This window comes from Hemitrygon akajei, chromosome 23, assembly GCF_048418815.1.
Source record: "Hemitrygon akajei chromosome 23, sHemAka1.3, whole genome shotgun sequence".
Taxonomy (NCBI): domain Eukaryota; kingdom Metazoa; phylum Chordata; class Chondrichthyes; order Myliobatiformes; family Dasyatidae; genus Hemitrygon; species Hemitrygon akajei.
The window spans coordinates 55,901,553-55,925,262 of NC_133146.1; the positions used below are offsets into that span (position 1 = coordinate 55,901,553).

Here is a 23,710-nt window from a genome sequence, read left to right on the forward strand (position 1 = left end):
CAGTGTAGAGTCCAGGTGCCAGGAGTAGAGGTTTCAATCTTGCAGTCTGGCCCAACCTGATTGGGGGCTCTGCCAGGCTGGTAATTTCTCAGTTGCTAGGCACTTTGAAGTCTCTCCAGACAGTAGCAAGCCGCAGCGAAATTCTCAACATGAAAGCCTCAAGATACTTGCAAGCAGCTTTTTCAAATCTGTGGAAAACAACTTCACTTTGGCACAGAATGTCAACATCACGCCAGGGGAAAGCAATTTCTAACATGAGTAAACTATGATTCTTTCTTGTAATGGCAAGGGAATCCATTAGCCCCACTGGGTGAATGTCACTACTGAAAAACAATCCCCTCTGGGTCCTGTTACCCCTCTCCTTCTCTCCTCATCTCCCTGAAGTCCTTCACTTATTCTCCCATCATCAATTTTTTTTGTCTTTAACCACACCAACCTACCAGCGCATCATTGGGAGGAAACACAGTTGGCGAAGGGTGAGGAGGGAGCCACACATCACAGGGAGTACATGCAAATGCCACCCTCAAGATGGAGGAGCAACCCTTACATTCCCTCTGGGTAGCCTCCAACTTGATGGCATGAATATTGATTTCTTCTTCTGGTGAAAACAATCCCACCCTCTTCCTCTATTCACCATTCAGACCTTTTACCTCCTCTTATCTGGGTATCACTTCCCCCTGGGTCCCCTCCTCCTTCCCTTCTCCCCACCACTCCTTCTTGTTCTCCTATGGTCCACTCTCCTCGCGTATCAGATTGTTTCTTCTCCAGCCCTTGACCTTTCCCATCGACCTGGCTTCACCTATCATCTTCCAGCTAGCCTCCTTCCCTCCCCCCACCCCCCCAGTTTTCTATTCTGGTGTCTTCTCCCTTTCTTCTCAGTCCTGAAGAAGGGTCTTGGCCTGAAATGTCAACTATTTATATTCATTTCCATAGATGCTGCCTGACCTGCTTAGTTCCTTCAGCATTTTGTGTGTTACTTAGGACTCAGACTGGACTGAATCCAGGTCACTCAATATCAATTTCAATTCTGAGTTTGGAAAAAGTCACACCCCTTCTATAATGAAGGCACAGTGTTTTCCTGCTGTTTCAATGTAGGAGGAATAGCCAAAGGCTCACGCATATATACGTGGTATCTATTATTCAGCCACTTGTAACCTAGGGAGGACCAGTATCCCAAGCAGATAAGCTCAACATAGGTAACACATCTACACACTAAAATAGAACTGAAAATGGCACAAGATGTTAAAAGATTGGCACTTATTACCTAAGCTGTGTCCTGCAAGGGAGACTCCTCCTTTGAAATTAGGATTCCGATTCAAGAAGAGAGCGTAAAGTCGATTGATTTCAGCAGCCATTTTATCCACGATAGTCTGACAGTAGGTAGGGCTATTGTAGAAGAATATGTCCAATAATGTCTCATTGGTAAAGTGACGCAAGCGGCCTATACTTGGTAATGTGATTTTCTTGATGCGCCTGGTGTAAAAAGAATAGGAACAGTCAAATGAGAAAGAGTTTTCCCGATATTAAGTTTCACATCAATTATACTACTCAATAAAGTAGCAAAAACTTTTTGCAGAAAGCAATCAAATCATTTAAAACTACACTACATAAAATCTGGATTTACTCCACACAAAATAAACTAGTGAGAGACTGTTTGCAGTCTATAAATGCTTCCTCCCACTTTATCTCATCCCATTGATGTGATCTCACTATTTGCAACAAGGCATGGTTCAGTTCCCACCACTGTCTGTAAGGAGTTTGTACGTTCTCCCCCGACTGCTCGAGTTTCCTCCAGGTGCTCTGGTTTCCTCCCACAGTACAAAGATATATTGGTTGGTAGGTAAATTGGTAATTGTAAATTGTAACTTGTCCTGTGATTAGGCTAGGGTTAAATCAGGGCTTGCTGGGCAGTGTGGCTCAAAGGGTCAGAATGCCGTATCTCAATAAATAAATTACAAAGGCAAAAATAAAATCTGTTCATGTAGGAAATCCCAAGTAAAAATAGAAAACATAAAAATACTCAGCAGGTCAACTATCTGTGGTGAGAAAGAGACGTAATCTTTGGTAGCCTTTCATCACATCTTCTAATGAAAGCTTACTGACTCGAATGTTAACTTTATCTTGTCACATACACTGGAAAATATGATCCATTGCAGTAAGTAATGGTGAGGCTATCAGTACTTAATGTTGAGAAGATAAAGTGCACAACAGCTTCCAGTATCTAAGCATGCATTATTAAAAGTGAATTGTTATCACTGTCAGAGCACTGTGTAAGGGAACTGATATTCAAATATATATGAGGACATAAATTCACAGTGATTTATTGATAGATGCACACTAAACCCACAAGAACTTATCCATATTTTCCTAGTATGAATAAGAATGAGACATTTTCCCATTCTGATACTTGTATCCTGACAAACCACTTCCCTAACAGGGAAAACTGTTATTCTGATGAAGATTGTTTTATTTCTTCATATTTTAATTACTGCATTTACCTATGAGAAAGAACCTTATTTAATCTTATCTTTTTCACATTCTCCAAATACCTTGATATTTAGCTTGTTTTTTTTCAACTTTTGTTTCCTGCATAGCTCAATAAGGATCTTTAATCTTACTTGTTACACAGATCCTACATAATACAATTGGCATTACCTCAAAGGGAAGGTTATGCTTGACACAACCTATTGAATTATTTGGACTAGTATCAGTAAAGTAAGATGATGTGTTCGTGCTCAGAAACCCAGATTTTATGAGCAGGAGCAAACAGCAGAAGCCATTTATTGTACTCAAACTTTCACACTGCAATTAAAAAAGAATTCAATCCTTTACAGAAAATATGTTGAATAATAAAGATGCAAGGGTACATAATATATGAGAATTTTATTACTATTCTTCAATACAACTTCAATAAAATTTTATCTTCAGGAAATGTAATCTGTTATTTACCAAACTTAAAATTTGCATAAACGAACATATTAAAATAATTTTCTTATTAATTATTGAAACAGAAATACTTTCCTCCAATCACTACTTTATATTCAAAGCTTTGTGTGATATGGTCTTTTATCTGAAAAGCCCAAAGCTATAAACAGATAAATCTGAAATTCAGTGTTTTCATTTAAAAAAGATTTTATGCTGATATTAAACAAGGATAACATTATGCAAATTATTTTCCAACAATTGGTCACATGGGTGTAATTGAGTGGCGCAGGCTCAGTGGGCCACAAGTGCCTGTTATTGTGCTGTATTTCTCAATAAATTAAACAGCCTTAATATTCAATCCATGTATAACATTTGCTTCCTTAATAGAAGTAGGAGAATATACCTGTCTACTCCAGTTGCATCTCCATGAAGAGCATTGTGCCAATGCACTGGAAGAAATTCAACTCGAGAGATCTTATTTTCATCAACAGCTTTTTTAAAATGTGTTCGCAGTAGTTTCAGAGAAACATTCCTGAAGTCATCAACTGAGAAACAAGGATTGAGTCATTAACATAAACTGCAAATGATTATCAGTATCTAATGTACATAATTAGATGGAAACTTTTTTAAAAATAAAAACATTTAGTTGGGAAGAATACAACAATATTAATACGATTAATATCTGGAAGAAGAAAATAGTGTAATTTATAGTCAATAATAAATCACTAAGCAAATTACACCTCAGAATTCCATTCTGGATGATGTAAACAATATATCTTTTCTACTGTGCAAAAGTAATTCCTCATGGAACTGAATTATTGGATTATTTACTCAATTATTAAAATTAAAATTCTTGAGCAGGGGTTCCCAACCTGTTTTATGCCATTGTCCCTTAGAGGTTGGTGGACCCCAGGTTGGGAATGTTTGCACTAGAAATAAAGCAAAAATCCTCAAATACACCAGGGGATATCATTGCCAAATACATCGTAAGCAGAAGTATAATGTCAACATAAAATGTGAGTACTTTATTTTATATTCCAAAATAATATTCCAAATATATTTAGAACTCACATAAATTTAAGTGCTCAATATAAACCCTAAAATTACAAATGATTTATATTGTGTACTACATTCCTCCACATCCAGAACTCCCTAAAGCATTTCATGATCAACGGATTAGTTTGCAAACTGCGGTTACTGTGGTTGACTGTACAGCTGTGTGCATTGGGATGCAATATCATATGGATAGACATAGCGACCAGAACACTGGAACACTTCGGCTTTTTTAAAATCTGTTTAGATACAGCTTAGAATAGGTCCTTCCGGCCCTTCAAGCTGCACCACCCAGCAACTCCCGGAAACTGCAGTTTAACCCTAAACTGATGGTGGGATAATTTACAATGACCAAATAACCTACCTGGTACATCTTTGCACTTGTGGGGAGAAAACCCGAACACCCATGGGAAAACCCATGGATTCCACAGGGGGGTCGTACAGACGTGCTGGGAATGAACTCTGAACTCCCACACCCCGAGCTGTAATAAAAACACACTAACCACTGTGCTACCGTGTCACTCAAACTGTGTTCTTTGAAAACAATTTGAGTGATCAGATGGGACTTCCATTTGATCTACCCAAAATTTTGAATCTTTGACAACAGAAAACCTTCACAATACTGCACTGAATCACCACCTTTGTTTGTCTTGGTGGGAGCTCGAATACATTTAACTCAAAGCCAAAAGTACTAAATCTACCTGACAATACTGTACAGGACTGAAAGAAGCTGCGGAGGGTTGTAAATCTAGTCAACTCCATCTTGGGTACCAGCCTACAAAGTACCCAAGGACATCTTCAAGGAGTGTCTCAGAAAGGCAGCGTCCATTAAGGACCTCCAGCACCCAGGGGATGCCCTTTTCTCACTGTTACCATCAGGTAGGAGATACTGAAGCCTGAAGGCACACGCTCAGCGATTCAGGAACAGTTCTTCCCTTCTGCCATGCAATCCCTGAATAGACATTAAACCCTTGTACACTACCTCACTATTTCCGTTTTTTGCACTTTTTAAATCTATTCAGTATATGTATACGGTAATTGATTTATTCATTTGTTCATTTTATTTTCTCTCTCTCTCTCTTTTATTTTATGTATTGCATTGAACTGCTGTCGCTATGTTAACAAATTACATGTCATGTGTGGGTGATAACAAACCTGCTGCTGATTCTGAAAAATGTTATTTTGGGAACCAGCAAACAGGTTATCAGGTAATTTTGTGTTTTTTTCAAACATATAATCTTTTCCTATTCAAAATGTTCTAATTGCTCACAGTAGTAGTTAACAGATCAGAAATTATGGTGTTACTACCTTTCTTACAGTGCCACCAACTGGTCAAACATAACACTGTTGTGTAATAGGTGTGCAATGAACTAATACACATAAATGCTAAAAGCCTGATTAAATAGATAATGTTTATGTCTAGAAGGTCTAAAAGGTTAAAAAAACTTTAAAACAAAACAAAAAGACTGATACTAAAGCTAGCAAGCAGGTTAAAAAGTGTTTCTATGAGAAAGATTACACTGCTATTCATGGAAAATAAATGTTCAATCTCACTGCATTGTTGCAGAAAATTACTGTCATAGGTTTGAGTTCTGGGTAATATTCTTATGTAATGAATACAGCAAATGATTTTAATAGACAGCCAAAGAACCTTCTGTGCTATAAGCACCCATTTACCTTACAGATTCATATTCAATAGCAATTCATATTATCCAGCTCAAAAGGTTTTTTAAATTATGAATTACATTATGTATGTCAAGAAATATTTTGTACTAGATTTGATTTCATTCCAAGTAGAGCATGTCAAAAAGCTGACTGTCACTACTCATTACATGAAGGAACCAATTACTTGATAATTAAGTAATTAATAAACAAGGTGAAAACCAACTAATAGTGCATAAAAAAAGAACTAATGACTTAGTAGAGTCTTCTTTGTACATTGACTGAGACATTCTGTATATTCCAGGAGTTCTCTTCAAGCTCTACAGGTCTTTGGAAATAATAAGAGTAACTAAAGAACAGATGTCAAATTTGTTTTGTCTAAAAGTCCCTTGTTTAATTTTTAAAAATCTAAGTATCAGCTCACCTTGACTTTTGCCATACATTTTGGTTGAGTTTGCATCAAAGTCAGGAACAAGAATAGACCATGCTGCCACTGAATAGGGCATATTACACCAACTCCACTTTCCTGTTATATTTTCATCTCCATAATACCCATAAGACATAGGAGTAGAATTCGGCCACTTGGCCCAGAGTCTGATCCACCACTTCATCATGACTGATCCACATCATTGTCATTCCCTTTCTCCTGCCTTCTCCCCTTGACCCTTCACACACTAATCAAGAACCGATCAACCTCCATTTTAAATGCATGCAGTGACCTGGCCTCCACAGCTTCATGTGGCAACAAATTCCACAGATTCACCATCCTCCTCATCATTTTTGTTGTTAATGGACATCTCTCTATTTTATGTCCTCTGGCCCTAGATTCCCCCACCAAAAGAAATATCCAAGGCCAACCAGTGATCGCTGGCGTGAGGGTATCACTACGTTTAGGCGAATGATGACCTCGCGTGCATTCAAGTTCAACAGTGGGCATGACAGGGAATGAGGACAGGTGCAGCTGACTTATATCGTTTTATATCGCCAAATCATATCGTTTCCTCTTGGCCCATTGGTTGGGGACCACTGAAGTACACTGTGTAGTGCGTGGCGGGGGAGCTACACACATGCGCACTGGGCAGAAAGAACGGAATTAAAACCCCGCAACCCGGAAACAATCTCTCAACAGTATTTGTGTATTTATTTTTCATTTTTTTTGGGATCTACTGGGAAAGTCTCAAAGATCGACCAGTCAATCACGATCGACAGGTTGGTGACCACTAATCTAGGCCTTTCAACATTTAATATGTTTCAATGAGATCCCCCTTTATTCTTCTAAATTCCAGTGAGTACAGGCCCAAAGCCTTCATATGCTGCTCATGTGATAACCCTTTCATTCTGGGAATCATTCTCATAAACCTCCTCTGAGCCCTCTTCAATGTCAGTACATCCTTTCTTAAATAAGGGGCCCAATACTGCTCACAATACTCCAAGTGAGGCCTCACCAGTGCCTTATACAACCTCAGCATTACATCCTTACTTCTATATTCTAGTCCACTTGAAATGAATGCTAACATTGTATTCACCTTCCTCAGCACCGATTCGTCCTGCAACTGAATCTTTAGGGAATCCTGCACAAGGACTCTCAAATCCACTTGCACCTTGGAATTTTGAATTTCTCCCGTTTAGAAAATAGTCTATGCTTTTGCTCCTTCTACCAAAGTGCATGACCATACACTTCCCGACTCTGATTTGCATCTACCACCTCTTTGCCCTCCTATTTTCCTATACATAAAATCTATTAAGCATATAGAATTACGGAATATCTTATAATCAACTAGATTGAGATAATCCTTAGGTATAAGGTGGCAAGCGGAAACTAATACAGTGCCAAAAAAGTGCCGGCAATGATCATCTTCAACAAGTGAGTTTAGTTATCTGCTCCAGACAGTATTATCAGGTACAAAACCATTAACATTCTGGGAGTCACCAATTTTCAAAAATTGAGATTAACCAGCAGTGTAAATACCATAACAATAAGAGGAAATCAGAAGCTGGGTATCCTGCAATGATTAATTCAGTTCCCAACACTTTTAAGACCTTTCAGGCATTTTCTACAAAACAAAATGTGCGATCAAACCATTTCCATTTCCCTAGATAAATGGAGCTCAAACAATATTTCAACAGTCCATCTGATTGATTCTTTTTCCCCCAACACATGCATTCACTCCATTCACCACCATTGCATCCTAGTTATAAAGTATATCAATTAAAAGACATCTATTCAATTACCTGGACAGTGACAGCACCTCCCCAATCCAAGATCTTTTCCTCCAAGGACAGAATTACCATAATAACATCACCACCTCCAAATTCCCTTTCAAGTCACACAGATTTCTGACTTGTCAACACATGCCCACTGTTACAGGGTACAAATCTTGAAATCTTCCACCCAAATATTTTACCACATGCTTTGCAGCGGTTCAAGGGCAATTAGGAATGGCCTTATATAAAAGGCATAGCAAAGAAAAATGACTAGTGAGAAATAGAATGCAACATTTCAAATTGGTTTTTATGTCCTTCACTCCATCTAGATACTGCGACTTTATGTATTCATACCTAATACAAATATACTTTTGTATTCAAACTAAGCCATCATCATTTGGTAAACATTTCTTTTATTAGGATACATCTGAGATTGGAATGATCATTTGAACCTTGTTACTTTTTAAATGTAGGTTTGCTTCAAATAATTAAAAAGGTATGAAGGATAACATTTGCAAAAAGCATTAAAAATAGGCTTACCGCATTCAATGATACTTCTGAAACGCAAGTCACAGACAGGTCCAATACCATGTGCAATGAATACCAGATGGTTAATTTGTGGCAATTCTCCTATGTAAATAATAAAAAATTGCTAAACAAAAGTGCCTGAAATGCTAGAAGTATAACTGTTGTTCCTGAGAAATAATTGCTAATGTTTAATTCATAGAGAATCATTTCTTCCTCAATGAAGCAACAAAAATTTAACACCCACCACTTAACTAGATCTAACTATGGAGATACGAAAACAACTTGCACATACTTAGCACCTTATTACATTGATGAGAAATTTCTTAAAGCATTTAATATAAATGCTATAGCTCTTGAATATATATTTACATAATTCCATTCTGCAATTCAAATTTCCACATTTTATTTAAAAATTGAGGCAATTTTGAGAAGAATTAGCAATATCTGCGGGAAATGAAACATGGTAAATAATGGTAATATGGTAATAATGACAAATTATTATTTTATGAATTAGCCATTTAATTTTAACCAATTTTAATCAATATTTTACAGAAGCACCATCAAGAGTCTCCTTACTATCTGAATCACTGTTTGGTAGGGGATTGCAAGGCTTCTGACTTGTATTGTAAATGTACTTTATTATTTATTAATTTATTTGTGGTAATATTACATTTTGTGTTGTGTGTGAGATTAATATTTACTGTGTTGTGTGCCTTGGTCTGGAAGAATGTTGTCTCATTTGGCAGTATACATGTGTACAGTTAAATGACAATGAACTTGTAATATGCAAATTACTGAAACAATTATTATTTTTAAAGTGCAAAACACATTTAATGCATTAAGGTTTTCTTTAACTTAACAAGCTTGATATTACTGACTGAGTCATTTTAATCAGATCATTCCCTGGCATATAAAGCACAGAGCTGTGATTGGATTCATACCTTCAGGAATCTCATCGTGGTCATCGTCTATCCCACGCTTGACCACTCTAGGCCGAGTCTGTCCATCTTGTGTAGTTCCCCATTCATCTGGCAGTGAGGAAGCATGGAACTGAACTATGACCTGAAAGTAATCATGACTGCTGTATAATTATTTTTGAGAGTGGAAGTCATAATAATCAACATAAAGAAATGAAAACTCAAATAGAAATCTTGTTCCTCTCAAAGCTCTGGCTCAATTTTCCCCCATCTCCTAAAAGTAGTTTATGGGATTGTTGCTGATGGATTTGATCAAGTCCCATTATGTTACATGAGCTACTCTATGTTAACATACAGAAAAGCATCCATCCACTTTCATGTCCTACCAAATGTTTTTACTAGCTCCGGTTTATTTATTCACCACCTGATTCTCCGTGACAAATGCTTATGAAAGGGTAGCAAATAATTTTGAACAGGAACCACTAAACAATGAGGCATAGAAAAGTTATGTGCTTTTACTTTCCTCTACCCAGAATACATTATGGTTGGGTTGAACAGTTTTCTAATCTTGCCAATTTATTTGCAAATGATTCATCACCACATGAGGAGACAGTGCGCTGTTGATTGAGGTGTGTCCTCTGGATGCTCGGCTTTTACATGCTTTTCAATCAGCTGTCTGGAAGCCATTTCAGAAACTCAATTGTGATGTGCAGAAGAAATCTCATTGCTGATAAGTTGTGTGGTGGTCTGGAATTTTGCCCGCATCTGCTCATAAATAGGATCGAGGTCTATGTGTTTGTTTAGAGTAGTTTGCAGAAAACCATGCTTCTTTCTAGAAATTCTCTTGCATGCTTGAAAGTCATGACGCAAGTGAACACATGACATGCAATAGAATTCCAAGAATTTCTGTTGGTAAGAGATAAATTACATCTCTAGAAAGAGGTGACATAGGGTCAGAAACTGTTGAAACTTTGTGGGTGGAGTTAAGAAATTGCAAGGGTTAAAAATAGCATTATGGTAATCATATATAGGTCTCCAAATTGTAGCCAAGATGTGGGGTTGAGACTGCAAAGGGAGCTGGAAAAGGTTTGTAACAAGGGTAAGAACACAATTGTAACAGGGGACTTCATATGCAAGGGGATTGGGAAAATCAGGTTGGTATCAGATTGCAAGAGAGGGAATTTGTTGAATGCCTATGAGATGGCTTTTTAGAGCAGCTTGTGCTTGAGCCTATTCGGAGAAAGGCCATCTTCGATTGGGTGTTGTGTAATAACCCAGATCTTATGAGGTACTTTAACATAAAGGAACCCTTAGGAGGCAGTAATCATAATATGATTGAACTCATATTGTAACTTGAGAGGGAGAAGCTTAACTCACACATATCAGTATCACAATGGAATAAAAGGAGTTACAGAGGCATGAGAGAGGAGCTTGTCCAGGTGGATTGGAGGAGGATATTGGTGGGGATGACGGCAGAGATGGCTGAAGTTTCTGGAATAGTTCACAAGGCGCAGGATAGATATGTCCCACAGAGGAAGAAGTTCTCAAATGGTAGGTGTAGGCAACTATGGTGGACAAAGGAAGTTAAGGACTATATAAAAGCTAAGGAAATGGCATATAAGGTAGCAAAAGTGAGTGAGAAGTTGGATAATTGGGAAGCTTTTAAAATCCAACAAAAGGCAATTAAAATTTATATACATACACACACACATACGTTACATATATAGCACATTTTTTTACAACTATGTGGACCAAACATTTTTTAAAAAACATAACCTGAAAACTGTCCAACACTTTAATAAAACTTTATATAAAAGAAAATCTCAGTAGTGCGACGACAAAGGCTATGTGCAAGGGAGCATTTCAGCATCCAGACAGCTTAGAGGGAACAGTGAAACTAAGTTTTACAGGTTAAACAACATGCAGCTGCTCCTAACTCAGTATTTAGGGTCTACGACCACAGGTGAATTTCTAAACTCATGATGCCTCATTGTTCACGCAGATTTTACCTTTGGATTATGCATAACAATGGTTTCGCCACTGGCAAATTCGAGTCTCTTGTGCCACTGGTTGGTAGTTACCGCTTTTTTATATTCTCCCTGTAAAAAGAAAAATTAGAAGATTTCACAATGCTCAATTAGCTTTCTCCAGGATCTCAAAAATATTTTAGGTGTAAACTTAAAACGTCTCACTCATCCCAGCTAAGCGTTTAATATCAATATTTACTGAGCTTCAAATATAAAAAATGATTTAAAGTGATAATTATGAAATAAAAGGTAATTTCTTATTTTCAAATGATACGATACATCTTGTAGTTGAATTTTATGTGAATTTCATAGGCTTTTTAAAAAAAACCCTTGAAAACATTCAATAATAAGTGAAACGAAAATAAACTCATTGAATTCAACAAGTGGTGATTTGGTTTAGAGTTGCTTAAATGTGTCATTAATACTAAAATCCCCTGTAGAGGACAGCCAAATCAATACTGATCCTCACCTGATATTCATGCATGTGCAGCTTCAATACAGGATGCTAGAAAGTGAGCTGTGGAAGCCCCATTCACACTGAAATCCAACTGTGTGTGAAATCTAAACACAGCTTTCCCATTTTATATACTGCAAGCTCTTCTTCCAGTCCACTTCCTCTCCCACTACTAGACTCTAGTCTGGCAGAGCAGCACACACAGGTAGCCGAACTCAGCCAGTAAGTTTGGGACTTACTGAGTCCTGGGAAATGGGAGCTGGGAAATGCTATGAAATTCTTCCATCATTTTTGATATTTATGGAAGGAAAGATGCTTGAGACTTCATTTATCAATAGCTTATACAAACAATTAAAACAGTAAACAAATACAAAGAACATGAACTGCAGAGTCCCCAAAAGCGAGTCCAGAGTCCCACAACCAGTTCATCACTGAGGTGAGGAAAGCCTCATGGAGCAGAGAACTGAACACCAGTTCATTTGTCCTTCTACCTCAAAGCCTTAATCTTTTAAATCTGCATCAGCACATAAATCAACTCAACATGGGTGCATTTTTTGCTTTTGGCAAAATTTGAAAATATATGACAATATTTATAGCTTAACAAAGAGCAAATGCAGGAGGAGCATCATGAGTTAATGAAACTTGATGTGGGATAGAAGAGAAACAGCTGATAGATTTGGTACAATGTGGAATGCAATGCCATTAAAATACAGTGAAGTCAGATTCAGTAGCTCTCAAGAGAAATGAATTTGCACAGAAAATTTGCATGCTAGAAGCAAAATATATTATAAGGAATGGAGCTACTTTATAGCTTTATCAGAGAAATAGTACATGCATGATAGACCAAAAGGCCTCATGCCACTGTTCTATCATTTTGCAACATATCTGAAGCTAAAAGAATTTGGATGTTTTTGGCAGAAATGAATCCCCATTTAAAAATGAAATATATCCATACCAATAAAAGCATGCATAACATACACTGCATAGAAATACAATATTGAAATCTACCCTTTAATGACCTAATACATTAAGTTAAATAAAGGCTCCAGACTTGAAACCAATTTCTTCTCAAACAAACAGTAGGCATAAACCTGTACGACAGCTTGCTTCTAATCTTACTCCAAGTGTTATACAGTTATTTTTTTCTTGGAAACCTCAAAGAAGCCAAACTGGAGCTTATCACATTTGGAATGTAGTACAGTTGGCCCTCCTTATCCGCGGGGGATGGTTCCAGGACCCCTCGCAGATACCAAAAAACGCGGATGCTCAAGTCCCTTATTTAACATGTATAAGTGCAGTGGTCTTTAGGACCCAGCGGAACCCCGGACTTTATTTAACATGTCTCCATGCGGTGGGCATTAGGACCTGGCGGCGCAGCTCTGAATCCTCAGTGTTTCTGTTCACGAAAATAATCATGATCACGATTAAAAATAAGGTGGAAATAATAAAGCAATCGGAAAGAGGTAAAACGTCATCGGTCATTGGAAAAGTGTTAGGCTACAGTCGGTCAACAATCGGAACAATTTTAATGGAGAATGTGAAAGGCCCTGCCCCGATGAAAGCTACAATTATTACTAAGCAATGCAGAGGTTAATCCTGACGAAGGGTCTCGGCCTGAAACGTCGACAGTGCTTCTCCTTATAGATGCTGCCTGGCCTGCTGTGTTCCACCAGCATTTTGTGTGTGTTGTTTGAATTTCCAGCATCTGCAGATTTCCTCGTGTTTGCAGAGGTTTAATTATTGAAATATGTATGTTTCTTAAATGTTTTATATGCATAGAGAGGTAAAATATATACTATATACTAAGAAAAACGTTTGACTAACTGATGCTAAATAATACTGGATGTACCTGTTCCGACTTCAAATCCGACTTAAAGACAGACTCAGGAATGGAACTCATTCATAACCCAGGGACCGCCTGTACTTTTAAGTCATTTCTAGATTACTTATAATACCTAATACAATGTAATTGCTATGTAAATAGTTGTTATACTGTATTATTTAGGGAATAATGACAAGAAGAAAAAGTCTGTACATGCTGAAATGATGCGTGCTAGAGAGAGAACTTCCAGGTTTTCCCAATCCGCAGTTGGTTGAATCCGCGGTAAGGAGGGCCAACTGTACATAGAAAGAATTTTGTTCTAGAACTACTTCATATTTTGCCTGACCTGCAAACACAACATACCAAATGCAAGGAGTTCTATTCCTCAGTACATTTCAGCTAGGCCAGTATTTATTCCTTGCCGGCAGCACCTCTACTTCCCTCAGAAGGCAAAGGGAATTCAGCATCACAGATTTCTATAGAAGCACCGTAGAAAGCAATCTATCTGGATGCATCACAGCTCGGATTAGTGACTGCTCTACCCAAGACCACAAGAAATTGTTGAAGAATTGTGGACACAGCTTAATCCATCATGAAAACTGGCTTCCCCCCTCAAGGACAGCTTCTCTCCTGCAGGCTACATGGTTTTTAAAAAAATCTACCTTCACTCTCTGTAACAGTAACACTGTGGCGACCCACTTCCTAGTGCACTCGAGCCGGCTCACAAATAGCCAGCGCGCCGGCATAAAGGCCAGTCCCAAAAGGGCGCCAAGTCTGCTTCACCAGCAAGCGAAAAAGCCCGCGCGCGGGACAGGACTGTGAATACGTGCCCCCTACAGCATCCGCGCCCGGGGAGGGTGGGATCAGGAAGGCTTTAAAGCGAGGCCGCGAAGTTCGAATAAAATCTCTTTTGTAACTGCAGTTCATCGACTACGTGTCGTTATTTCAGCGCTGCGTGTAGCACACCGCTACAATTGGTGACCCCGACGGCCCAAACGATATTTGGGCTGAAGATGAACGACGCCGCATCTGTTCATGCAGTTTTGTTGGAACTGCCAAGCTTCTGGACGCTGCGACCTCACCTATGGTTCCAGCAAGCAGAAGCCCAATTCCACATTCGGCAGATAACCTCGGAGGACACACGTTACTACTATGTGGTGAGCTCCCTCGACCAGGACACAGCGGCCCAGGTTGAGGAGTTCATACAGTCTCCCCCAGCGGACGGCAAATACACGGAATTCAAAGCCCTGCTCATAAGGAGTTTGGACTCTCACGGCGCGAGCGAGCTGCCCGCTTACTGCACCTGGATGGTTTGGGAGACAGACCGCCATCGGCTTTAATGAATGAGATGCTGTCCCTGGCCGGAGGACACAAGCCCTGCCTCATGCTTGAGCAAGCATTCCTGGAGCAGCTGCCCGAGGACATCCGCCTGCTGCTGTCCGACACGGATTTCAGCAACCCCCGGAAGGTGGCAGCCCGGGTGGACTTGCTGTGGAAAGCCAAGAAGGAGAATGGGGCATCCATCGCACAGATCACCAGGCCACGCTCCCAGCAGCAGACCAGACCAGGCCCAGCAGCACAGCCCACTAACCCCAGAGGCAGGGGTGAGGAGACCAACAAACAATGGTGCTTCTACCACCAGCGGTGGGGCGCAGAAGCCCGCCGCTGTAGCCCGCCCTTCAAGTTCCCGGGAAACGCCAGGGCCAGCCGCCGCTGATGGCTACGGCGTCTGGCCATCGGGATAGCCTCCTGTATGTGTGGGACAAGCGGTCAGGACACCGTTTTTTGGTCGACACCGGAGCCGAGATCAGCGTCTTACCTCCGACGAGTTACAACACCCGGAACAGGGCACCGGGTCCCACCCTGAGGGCTGCGAACGGCAGCACAGTAAGGACCTACTGCACCCGTACGGTGTGGCTGCAGTTCGGCTCCAGCCAGTTCACGTGGGACTTCACACTGGCCGCCGTAGCCCAATCACTACTGGGCGCGGATTTTTTGCGGTCTCACAGCCTACTGGTCGATCTGCCGAGGCAGAGACTGGTCCACGCCGAGACCTTTCAAACGTTCTCTCTGGGTGAAGCCCAGTTGCCAGCCCCACATCTAGACTCCATCACGCTGTCCGACAACGACTTCACCAGAGTCCTGGCGGATTTCCCATCGGTTCTGGCACCGCAGTTCAAGGCAGCCATGCCCAGACACGGCGTACAGCACCACATCCCGACACAGGGACCACCCCTCCACGCCCGTGCTCGACGGCTTTCCCCGGACAAGCTCCCACTGGTGAAGGAGGAGTTCAAGAGGATGGAGGAATTGGGGATCATACGGCGGTCTGACAGCCCCTGGGCCTCCCCCCTGCACATGGTGCCCAAAGCATCAGGGGGCTGGAGACCGTGCGGCGACTACCGCAGGCTGAACGAGGCTACAACACCGGACCGCTACCCTGTGCCACACATTCAGGACTTTGCAGCAAACCTGCACGCGCATGGATCTTCTCCAAGGTAGACCTCGTCCGGGGATACCATCAAATCCCGATGCATCCTGACGACGTCCCCAAAACGGTACTCACCACCCCTTTCGGCCTTTTCGAGTTCCTCCGCATGCCGTTCGGCCTGAAGAATGCGCACAGACGTTTCAGCGGTTAATGGACACGGTGGGACGCGACCTGGACTTTGCTTTCATCTATTTGGACGACATCCTCATAGCCAGCAGCAGTCGTCAGGAGCATCTGTCCCATCTCCGTCAACTCTACGCCCGACTGAGTGAATACGGCCTGACAATCAACCCGGCCAAATGCCAGTTCGGGCTCGACACCATCGACTTCCTGGGCCACAGGATCACTACAGACGGGGCAACCCCTCTGCCCGCTAAGGTAGACGCAGTCCGCCATTTCCCCCGACCCACCACAATCAAAGGGCTTCAGGAATTCATGGGTATGGTAAATTTCTACCACCGCTTCCTCCCTTCAGCTGCCCGAATCATGCGCCCCCTGTTCGCCCTGATGTCGGGTCCAGGCAAGGACATTACCTGGGACGAGAAGTCCGCCGCCGCTTTCATTAAAACGAAAGAAGCCTTGGCAAACGCCGTGATGCTAGCGCACCCCAGAATGGACGTCCCTACCGCCCTCACAGTGGACGCATCTAACACGGCAGTCAGTGGGGTGCTGGAGCAACTCATCGAAGGTCACTGGCAACCCCTGGCGTTTTTCAGCAAACACCTGCGACCACCCGAGCTCAAATACATTGCTTTCGACCGGGAACTGTTGGCACTATACCTGGCGATCCGGCATTTCAGGTACTTCTTAGAAGGTAGGCCCTTCACTGCGTTCACGGACCACAAACCACTTACCTTTGCGTTCACGAAGGTGTCCGATCCCTGGTCGTCCTGCCAGCAGCGCCATCTGTCCTACATCTCTGAATACACGACGGATGTCCGGCACGTCTTGGGAAAGGACAATGTCGTGGCGGACGCACTCTCTCGCCTGACCATTCATGCCCTTTCCCAAGGGGTAGACTTTGAGGCGTTGGCGGAGGCGCAGCAGGCAGACGAAGAGATCCCTAGTTACAGAACTGCAGTCTCCGGTTTGCAGCTCCAGGGCCTCCCCGTAGGCCCAGGTGAGAGGACCCTACTCTGATGTCACCACCGGCCAACCCCATCCCATCGTCCCGGCAGCGGCGCGTTTTCGACTCCATTCATAACTTAGCGCACCCCTCCATCAGGACAACCATCCGGATGGTCTCCAACAGGTTCGTTTGGCACGGACTCTGCAAGCAAGTCAGTGAATGGGCCAAAACGTGCATGCACTGCCAGACGGCCAAGGTGCAGCGGCACACCAAAGCTCTGCCACAGCAGTTCCACCCCACCCACCGGCGTTTCGACCACATTCATGTGGATATCATGGGCCCCCTGCCAGTGTCGCGCAGAGCACGGCACCTCCTCACTATCGTGGACCGGTTCACAAGATGGCCAGAGGCGATCCCGCTCACCGACACCACCTCCGAATCTTGCGCCTGGGCACTGATCGCCACCTGTGTATCTCGCTTTGGTGTACCGGCCCACATTACCTCCGACAGAGGCGCCCAGTTCACCTCCAGCCTGTGGTCAGCTATAGCCAGCCTTTTGGGGACACAGCTGCACCACACAACTGCCTACCACCCACAGTCGAACGGGCTGGTGGAGCGTTTCCACCGTCACCTAAAGTTGGCTCTCATGGCCCGCCTGAGAGGACATAACTGAGTGGACGAGCTTCCGTGGGTCCTACTCGGAATCCGCACGGCGCCCAAAGACGATCTGCATACCTCGTCGGCCGAGTTGGTGTACGGCGCACCCCTGGTCGTCCCAGGGGAGTTCATACCAGGCCCAAAGGAGCACGAGGAAGAACCCGCAGCAGTCCTGGACAGACTACGCGAGAGGCTCGGCAACCTGGCCCCCATATCCACTTCGCAGCATGGGCAGAACCCGACCTGCGTACCCAAAGACCCGCAGAACTGTAAGTTTGTGTTTGTACGCAGGGGCGGACATCGGGCACCACTACAGCGGCCCTACGAGGGGCCATTTACAGTGATCAGAAACAACGTGTCCACATTCGTGCTGGACGTTGGGAGGAGAGAGGAGGTTTTCACAGTGGACCGACTCAAACCGGCCCATGTGGACCTGGCGCAACCGGTCGAGTTTCCGGCACCGCGGCACAGAGGCAGACCTCCCAAACAGGGTCTGGCCCAGACTGTGGACATTGGGGGGTGTATCACTGGTTCTGGGGGGGGTTATGTGGCGACCCATTTCCTAGCACACTCGAACCGGCTCACAAATAGCCAGCGCGCCGGCATAAAGGCCAGTCCCAAAAGGGCGCCAAGTCTGCTTCACCAGCAAGGGGAAATGCCCGCGCGCAGGACAGGACTGTGAATACGTGCCCCCTACAGCATCCGCGCACGGGACAGGACTGTGAATACGTGCCCCCTACAGCATCTGCGCCCGGTGAGGGTGGGGTCAGGAAGGCTTTAAAGCGAGGCCGCGAAGTTCGAATAAAATCTCTTTTGTAACTGCAGTTCATCGACTACGTGTCGTTATTTCAGTGCTGCGTGTAGCACACCGCTACAACACTACATTTACATTCTGCATTGCTTCTCCCTTGTGCTACCTCAATGCACACGTTTCAAAATTACCTGTACAGATGGTAAGTGAAGTTTTTTCTTCATTACCTAAATCAGTTATTTCTTAAATGGATAACCACATTATTTGAGAGAGCTCACTGTGTCCTAAGTGTCTGCACAAAGAGTACTGCCATACGCTTTGTGAACAAGGCTATACAAAGCATGCTTTTTATTTTTTTATGCAGAGTTATCAGACACAACAATATAGTATTAAGCAGAAATAAACCATCCGAAGTCTTTGCACATTGCTTTATGGATCACAATATTCTATCACTGGTCCAGCTAAAAATGGTAAAAGCTTCAACAGGATTCATAATTTGCACAGCTGCAACATATGCATGCCTGAAACTAGCTGATTTAAATTACAACTACCCTTGGCATTAACTCCATGATTAAAGATGAGTTGCAACATTACACATGAATATTCCACCTTAAGTCAACAGAATCAATGTAAACATAAAGTCATGCTGATTTAATTTATTCTTCTAATTGCTACAGGTATTGTTTGAGTATTAATGGTTTGTTAAATTCTTGGCCAGTAGCACCATTTTCCATGCCACTTTAAACACTTACTGCCCATAACGCCGCTGGCGTTTAGGGCAGCAACAAAGGTCCTCCATCTCTGTCTGTATAGAATGATTCTCCTTTGCTGTTTCTGTAACAATTGCTTTTTTGACCAGTCAGGGTTGCTAGCCTTGAGATTAATCCATAAAGCTGGAGGAGGACTGGTGGACTACTCTTCGCCTGGCCTCTACCCTTTGACTTGTTTGGCATGGATGACCCTATCAAGAGTCAAAGCACAAGGCACTGACTCCAGCGAACAGCTATACAGATCATTAAGGCACGCAAGCCTCCAAACCCTATGATAAGGTTAGCATCCTCTTGGAGTAATAAGGGACTCAATAGCCAAAAGAACAGGCAGGAGACTCTGTGGACGTGAACAAGACACCCAGATGGTATGTGCTCCTCCCCCCGAGGTGCCAGGGTCAGGGAGATCTCATATCGCATCCACAGCATTTTGGAGGGTCAGGGAGAGCAGCCGGAATCTTGGTACATATTGGTACCAATGACATAGGAAGGAAAAGCAGTGGTCCAGAAGAGAGAATTTAAGAGAGCTAGGCAGTAAGCTGAGAAACGGGACCTCCAGGGCGGTAATTTCTGGACTGCAAACTGTGCCATGCGCCAGTGAGGGTAGAAGCAGGATGATCTGGAAGACAAATGTGCGGCTGAGAAGCTGGTGCAGGGAGCAAAGCTTCAGGTTCTTGGATCATTGGGATTTCTTCTGGGGGAGGCATCACCTGTACAAAACGGATGGGTTGCACCTGATCCCAAGGGGGACCAATATTCCCGCAGGCAATTTGTTAGAGCTGTTGGAGAGGGTTTAAACTAATTTGGTGGTGGGGTGGGAACCAGAGTGAAGGGACTCCGGATAGGACAAGTAGTAAAAAAAAAAGCAAAGATAGTGTGCGGTCAGACTGTCAGGAAGAGCAGGCAGACGATAGGACAAAATTCCAACCAGCAGGGCAAGTATCAGTGTATTTGGGATGCAAAATCAAAAAGGGTAGCAAACACAGTACTCAAAGTGTTACATCTCAATGCACAGAGTATAAGAAATAAGGTGGATGATCTTGTTGCACTTTTACAGAAAGTCGGGTATGATGATGTGGCTATCACTGAATTGTGGCTGAAGGATGGTCGTAGTTGGGAGCTGAATCTCCCAGGTTACATATTGCATCCGAGGGAAAAGAAGGTAGGGAGAGGGCGTGGCATAGCTCTGCTGGTAAGGAATGGCATCAAATCATTAGAAAGATGTGACATTGAATCAGAAGATGTTGAATCCTTGTGAGTTGAGTTAAGAAACTGCAAGGATAAAAGGACCTTGATGGCAGTTATATACAGGCCTCCAAACAGTGGCTGGGATGTGGACCACAGATTACAATGGGAAATAGAAAAGGAATGTCAAAAGGGCAACATTATGATAGTCATGGGAGAATACAACATGCAGGCAGATTGGGACTATTAGGTTGGTAATGGATCTCAAGAGAGTGAATTTGTTGAAAGCCCACGAGATGGCTTTTCAGAGCAGTTTGTTGAGCCTACTGGGGATTCAGCTATACTGGATTGGGTGTTATGTAATGAACTAGAGGCGATTAGGGTGCTTACGGTAAAGGGACCCTGAGGAGGCAGTGATCACAATACGATTGAGTTCAACTTGAAATTTGAAAGGGAGAAAGTAAAGTTTGACATAGCAGTATTTCAGTGGAGTAGAGGAAATTACAATGATATGAGAGTACATTGGCCAAAGTAAATTGGAAGAAAATGCTGGCAGGGATGACAGCAGAGCAGCAATGGCTTGAGTTTCTGGGGAATATGAGCAAAGTGCAGGATAGATGAATACAAAAAACAAAGAAATACTCAAAAGGCAAAAATAGTATAATCCTGGCTGACAAGGAAAGTCAATAAAAGCAAAAGAGAGGACATACAACAAAGCAAAGATTAGCAGAAAGATAGAGGCTTGGGAAGCATTTCAAAACCTACAGAGAGTAACTAAAAGAATCAATAGGAGGGAAAAGACAACAAACAGTATCTCAGTGGATAGTAAAAGATTTTTCAAGTACGTAAAAAAATAAAAGAGAGATGAGAATGGATATAGGGTCACTAAGGCCGGAGAAATAATAACAGGGAACAAGGAGATGGCAGATGGACTAAATGAGTATTTTACACTGATATTCACTGTGGAAGATTGCTACAGCATGCCAGATGTTGAAGGGTGTGAGAGAAGAGAAGTGAGTGCAGTTACTATTACAAGGGAGAAGGTGTTCAAAAAGCTGAAAGACTTAAGGGTACGTAAGTCACTTTGACCAGATGAACTGCACCCTCAGGTTCTGAAAGAGTTAGCGGTAGAGACTGTGGAGGCATTAGTAACAATCTTTCAAAAATCATTAGACTCTGGCATAGTGCCAGGGGACTGGAAAATTGCAATTGTCACTCCACTCTTTAAGAAAGGAGGAAGGTAGCAGAATGGAAATCATAGACCAGTTCGCCTGACCTCATTGGTTGGGAAGATGTTGGAGTCAGTTGTTAAGGATGAGGTTATGGAATTAATGGTGACACAGAAATAGATAGGACAAAGTCAATATAATTTCCTTAAGAGAAGATCTTGCCCTATGAGCCTGTTGGAATTCTTTGAGGAGATTACTTCTCCTCAGAAGGCCTTTAACAAGGCACCACACATGAGGCTGCTTACCAAGTTAAGAGCACATGGTATTACAGGAAAGTTACTAACATGGTTAGAGCATTGGTTGATTGGTAGGAGGCAGCAAGTGGAAATAAAAGGATCCTTTTCTGGTTGGCTGTCAGTGACTAGTGGTATTCCACAGGGGTTGGTGTTGGGACCGCTTCTTTTTATGCTGCACATCAATAATTTAAATGATGGAATAGATGGTTTTGTTGCCAAGTTTGCAGATGGTATGAAGATTGGTAGACATTACGAAAACACGTAGGCGGCAGAAGGACTTAGATTGGGAGAATGGGCAAGAAAGTAGCAAATTAAATAAAATGTTGGAAAATGCATGGTCATGCACTTTGGCAGTAGAAATAAATGTGCAGACTATTTTTTTTTAAACGGGGAGAAAATCCAAAAATTTGAGATGCAAATGGACTTGGGAGTCCTTGTGCAGAACACCGTAAAGGTTAACTTGCAGGTTGAGCCGGTGGTCAGGAAGGCAAATTCAAGAGGTCTAGAATACAAGAGCAGGGATGTGATGCTGAGGCTTTATAAGGCACTGATGAGGCCTCACCTAGAGTAATGTAAACAGTTTTGGGCTCCTCATCTAAGAAAAGATGTGCTGGCATTGGAGAGGGTTCAGAGGAGTTTCACAAGGATGATTCCAGGAAAGAAAGGGTTATCATATGAGGAACGTTTGATGGCTCTGGGTCTGTATTCGCTGGAATTTAGAACGGGGGGGTGGGGGGTGGAGATCACATTGAAACCTTTTGAATATTGAAAGGCCTAGATAGAGTAGACGTAGAAAAGACGTTTCTTTCCCATGGTGGGAGAGTCTAGGACAAGAAGGCACAACCTCAGGATAAATGGGCGTCTATTTAAAACTGAGATGCAGAGAAATTTCTTTAACCAGAGGTTGGTGCTATCGCCCAGTAGCACTCACATATACACTGATGAAATGCTTTGAGAGGTTGGTCATGACTAGACTGAACTCCTTCCTCAGCAAGGACTTGGACCCATTACAGTTTGCCTTTCACCACAATAGGTCGATGGCAGACTCAATGTCAATGTCTCTCCCTGCAGCTTTTCACCAACTGGACAACACAAACACCCATGTCAGAATGCTGTTCATCGACTATAGCTCAGTATTTAATACCATCATTCCCACAAGCCTGATTAGGAAGTTGCAGAACCTGGGCCTCTGTACCTCCTTCTGCAAATGGATCTTTGACTTCCTAACCGGAAGACCACAGTCTGTGCGGATTGGTGATAACATCTCCTCCTCGCTGAGGATCAACACTGGCTCACCTCAGGGGTGTGTGCTCAACCCACTCCTCTACTCTCTATATACCCATGACTGTGTGGCTAGGCATAGCTCAAATACCATTTATAAATTTGCTGACGATACAACCATTGTTGGTAGAATCTCAGGTGGTGATGAGAGGTGTATGGGAGTGAGATATGCCAACTAGTGGAATGGTGCCGCAGCAACAACCTGGCACTCAACATCAGTACTCAGAAATGGAGACAGTGAGCAGTTTCAAGTTCCTGGCTGTCAAGATCTCCAAGGATCTAACCTGGTTCCAATATATCGATGCAGTTATAAAGAAGGCAAGATAGCGACTATACTTCATTAGGATTTTGAAGAGATTTTGTATGTCAACAAATACACTCAAAAACTTCTATAGGTGTTCTGTGGAGAGCATTCTGACAGGCTGCATCACTGTCTGGTATGGAGGGGCTA

At 42.7% G+C, this 23,710-nt stretch overlaps 1 protein-coding gene across 2 annotated transcripts in view; it reads right to left on the minus strand.

The window, feature by feature from the left end:
* sec23ip (SEC23 interacting protein) overlaps positions 1-23,710 on the minus strand; it is a 135,382-nt gene that overhangs the window by 83,485 nt on the left and 28,187 nt on the right. For both annotated transcript variants that reach the window (XM_073027705.1, XM_073027704.1), the window contains exons 5-9: positions 11,300-11,389; positions 9,315-9,435; positions 8,386-8,475; positions 3,329-3,470; positions 1,265-1,473 (exon numbers count right to left, since the gene is read on the minus strand). In XM_073027705.1, coding sequence (XP_072883806.1) covers positions 1,265-1,473; positions 3,329-3,470; positions 8,386-8,475; positions 9,315-9,435; positions 11,300-11,389 — 652 coding nt within the window. The remainder of the gene's footprint in view (positions 1-1,264; positions 1,474-3,328; positions 3,471-8,385; positions 8,476-9,314; positions 9,436-11,299; positions 11,390-23,710) is intronic.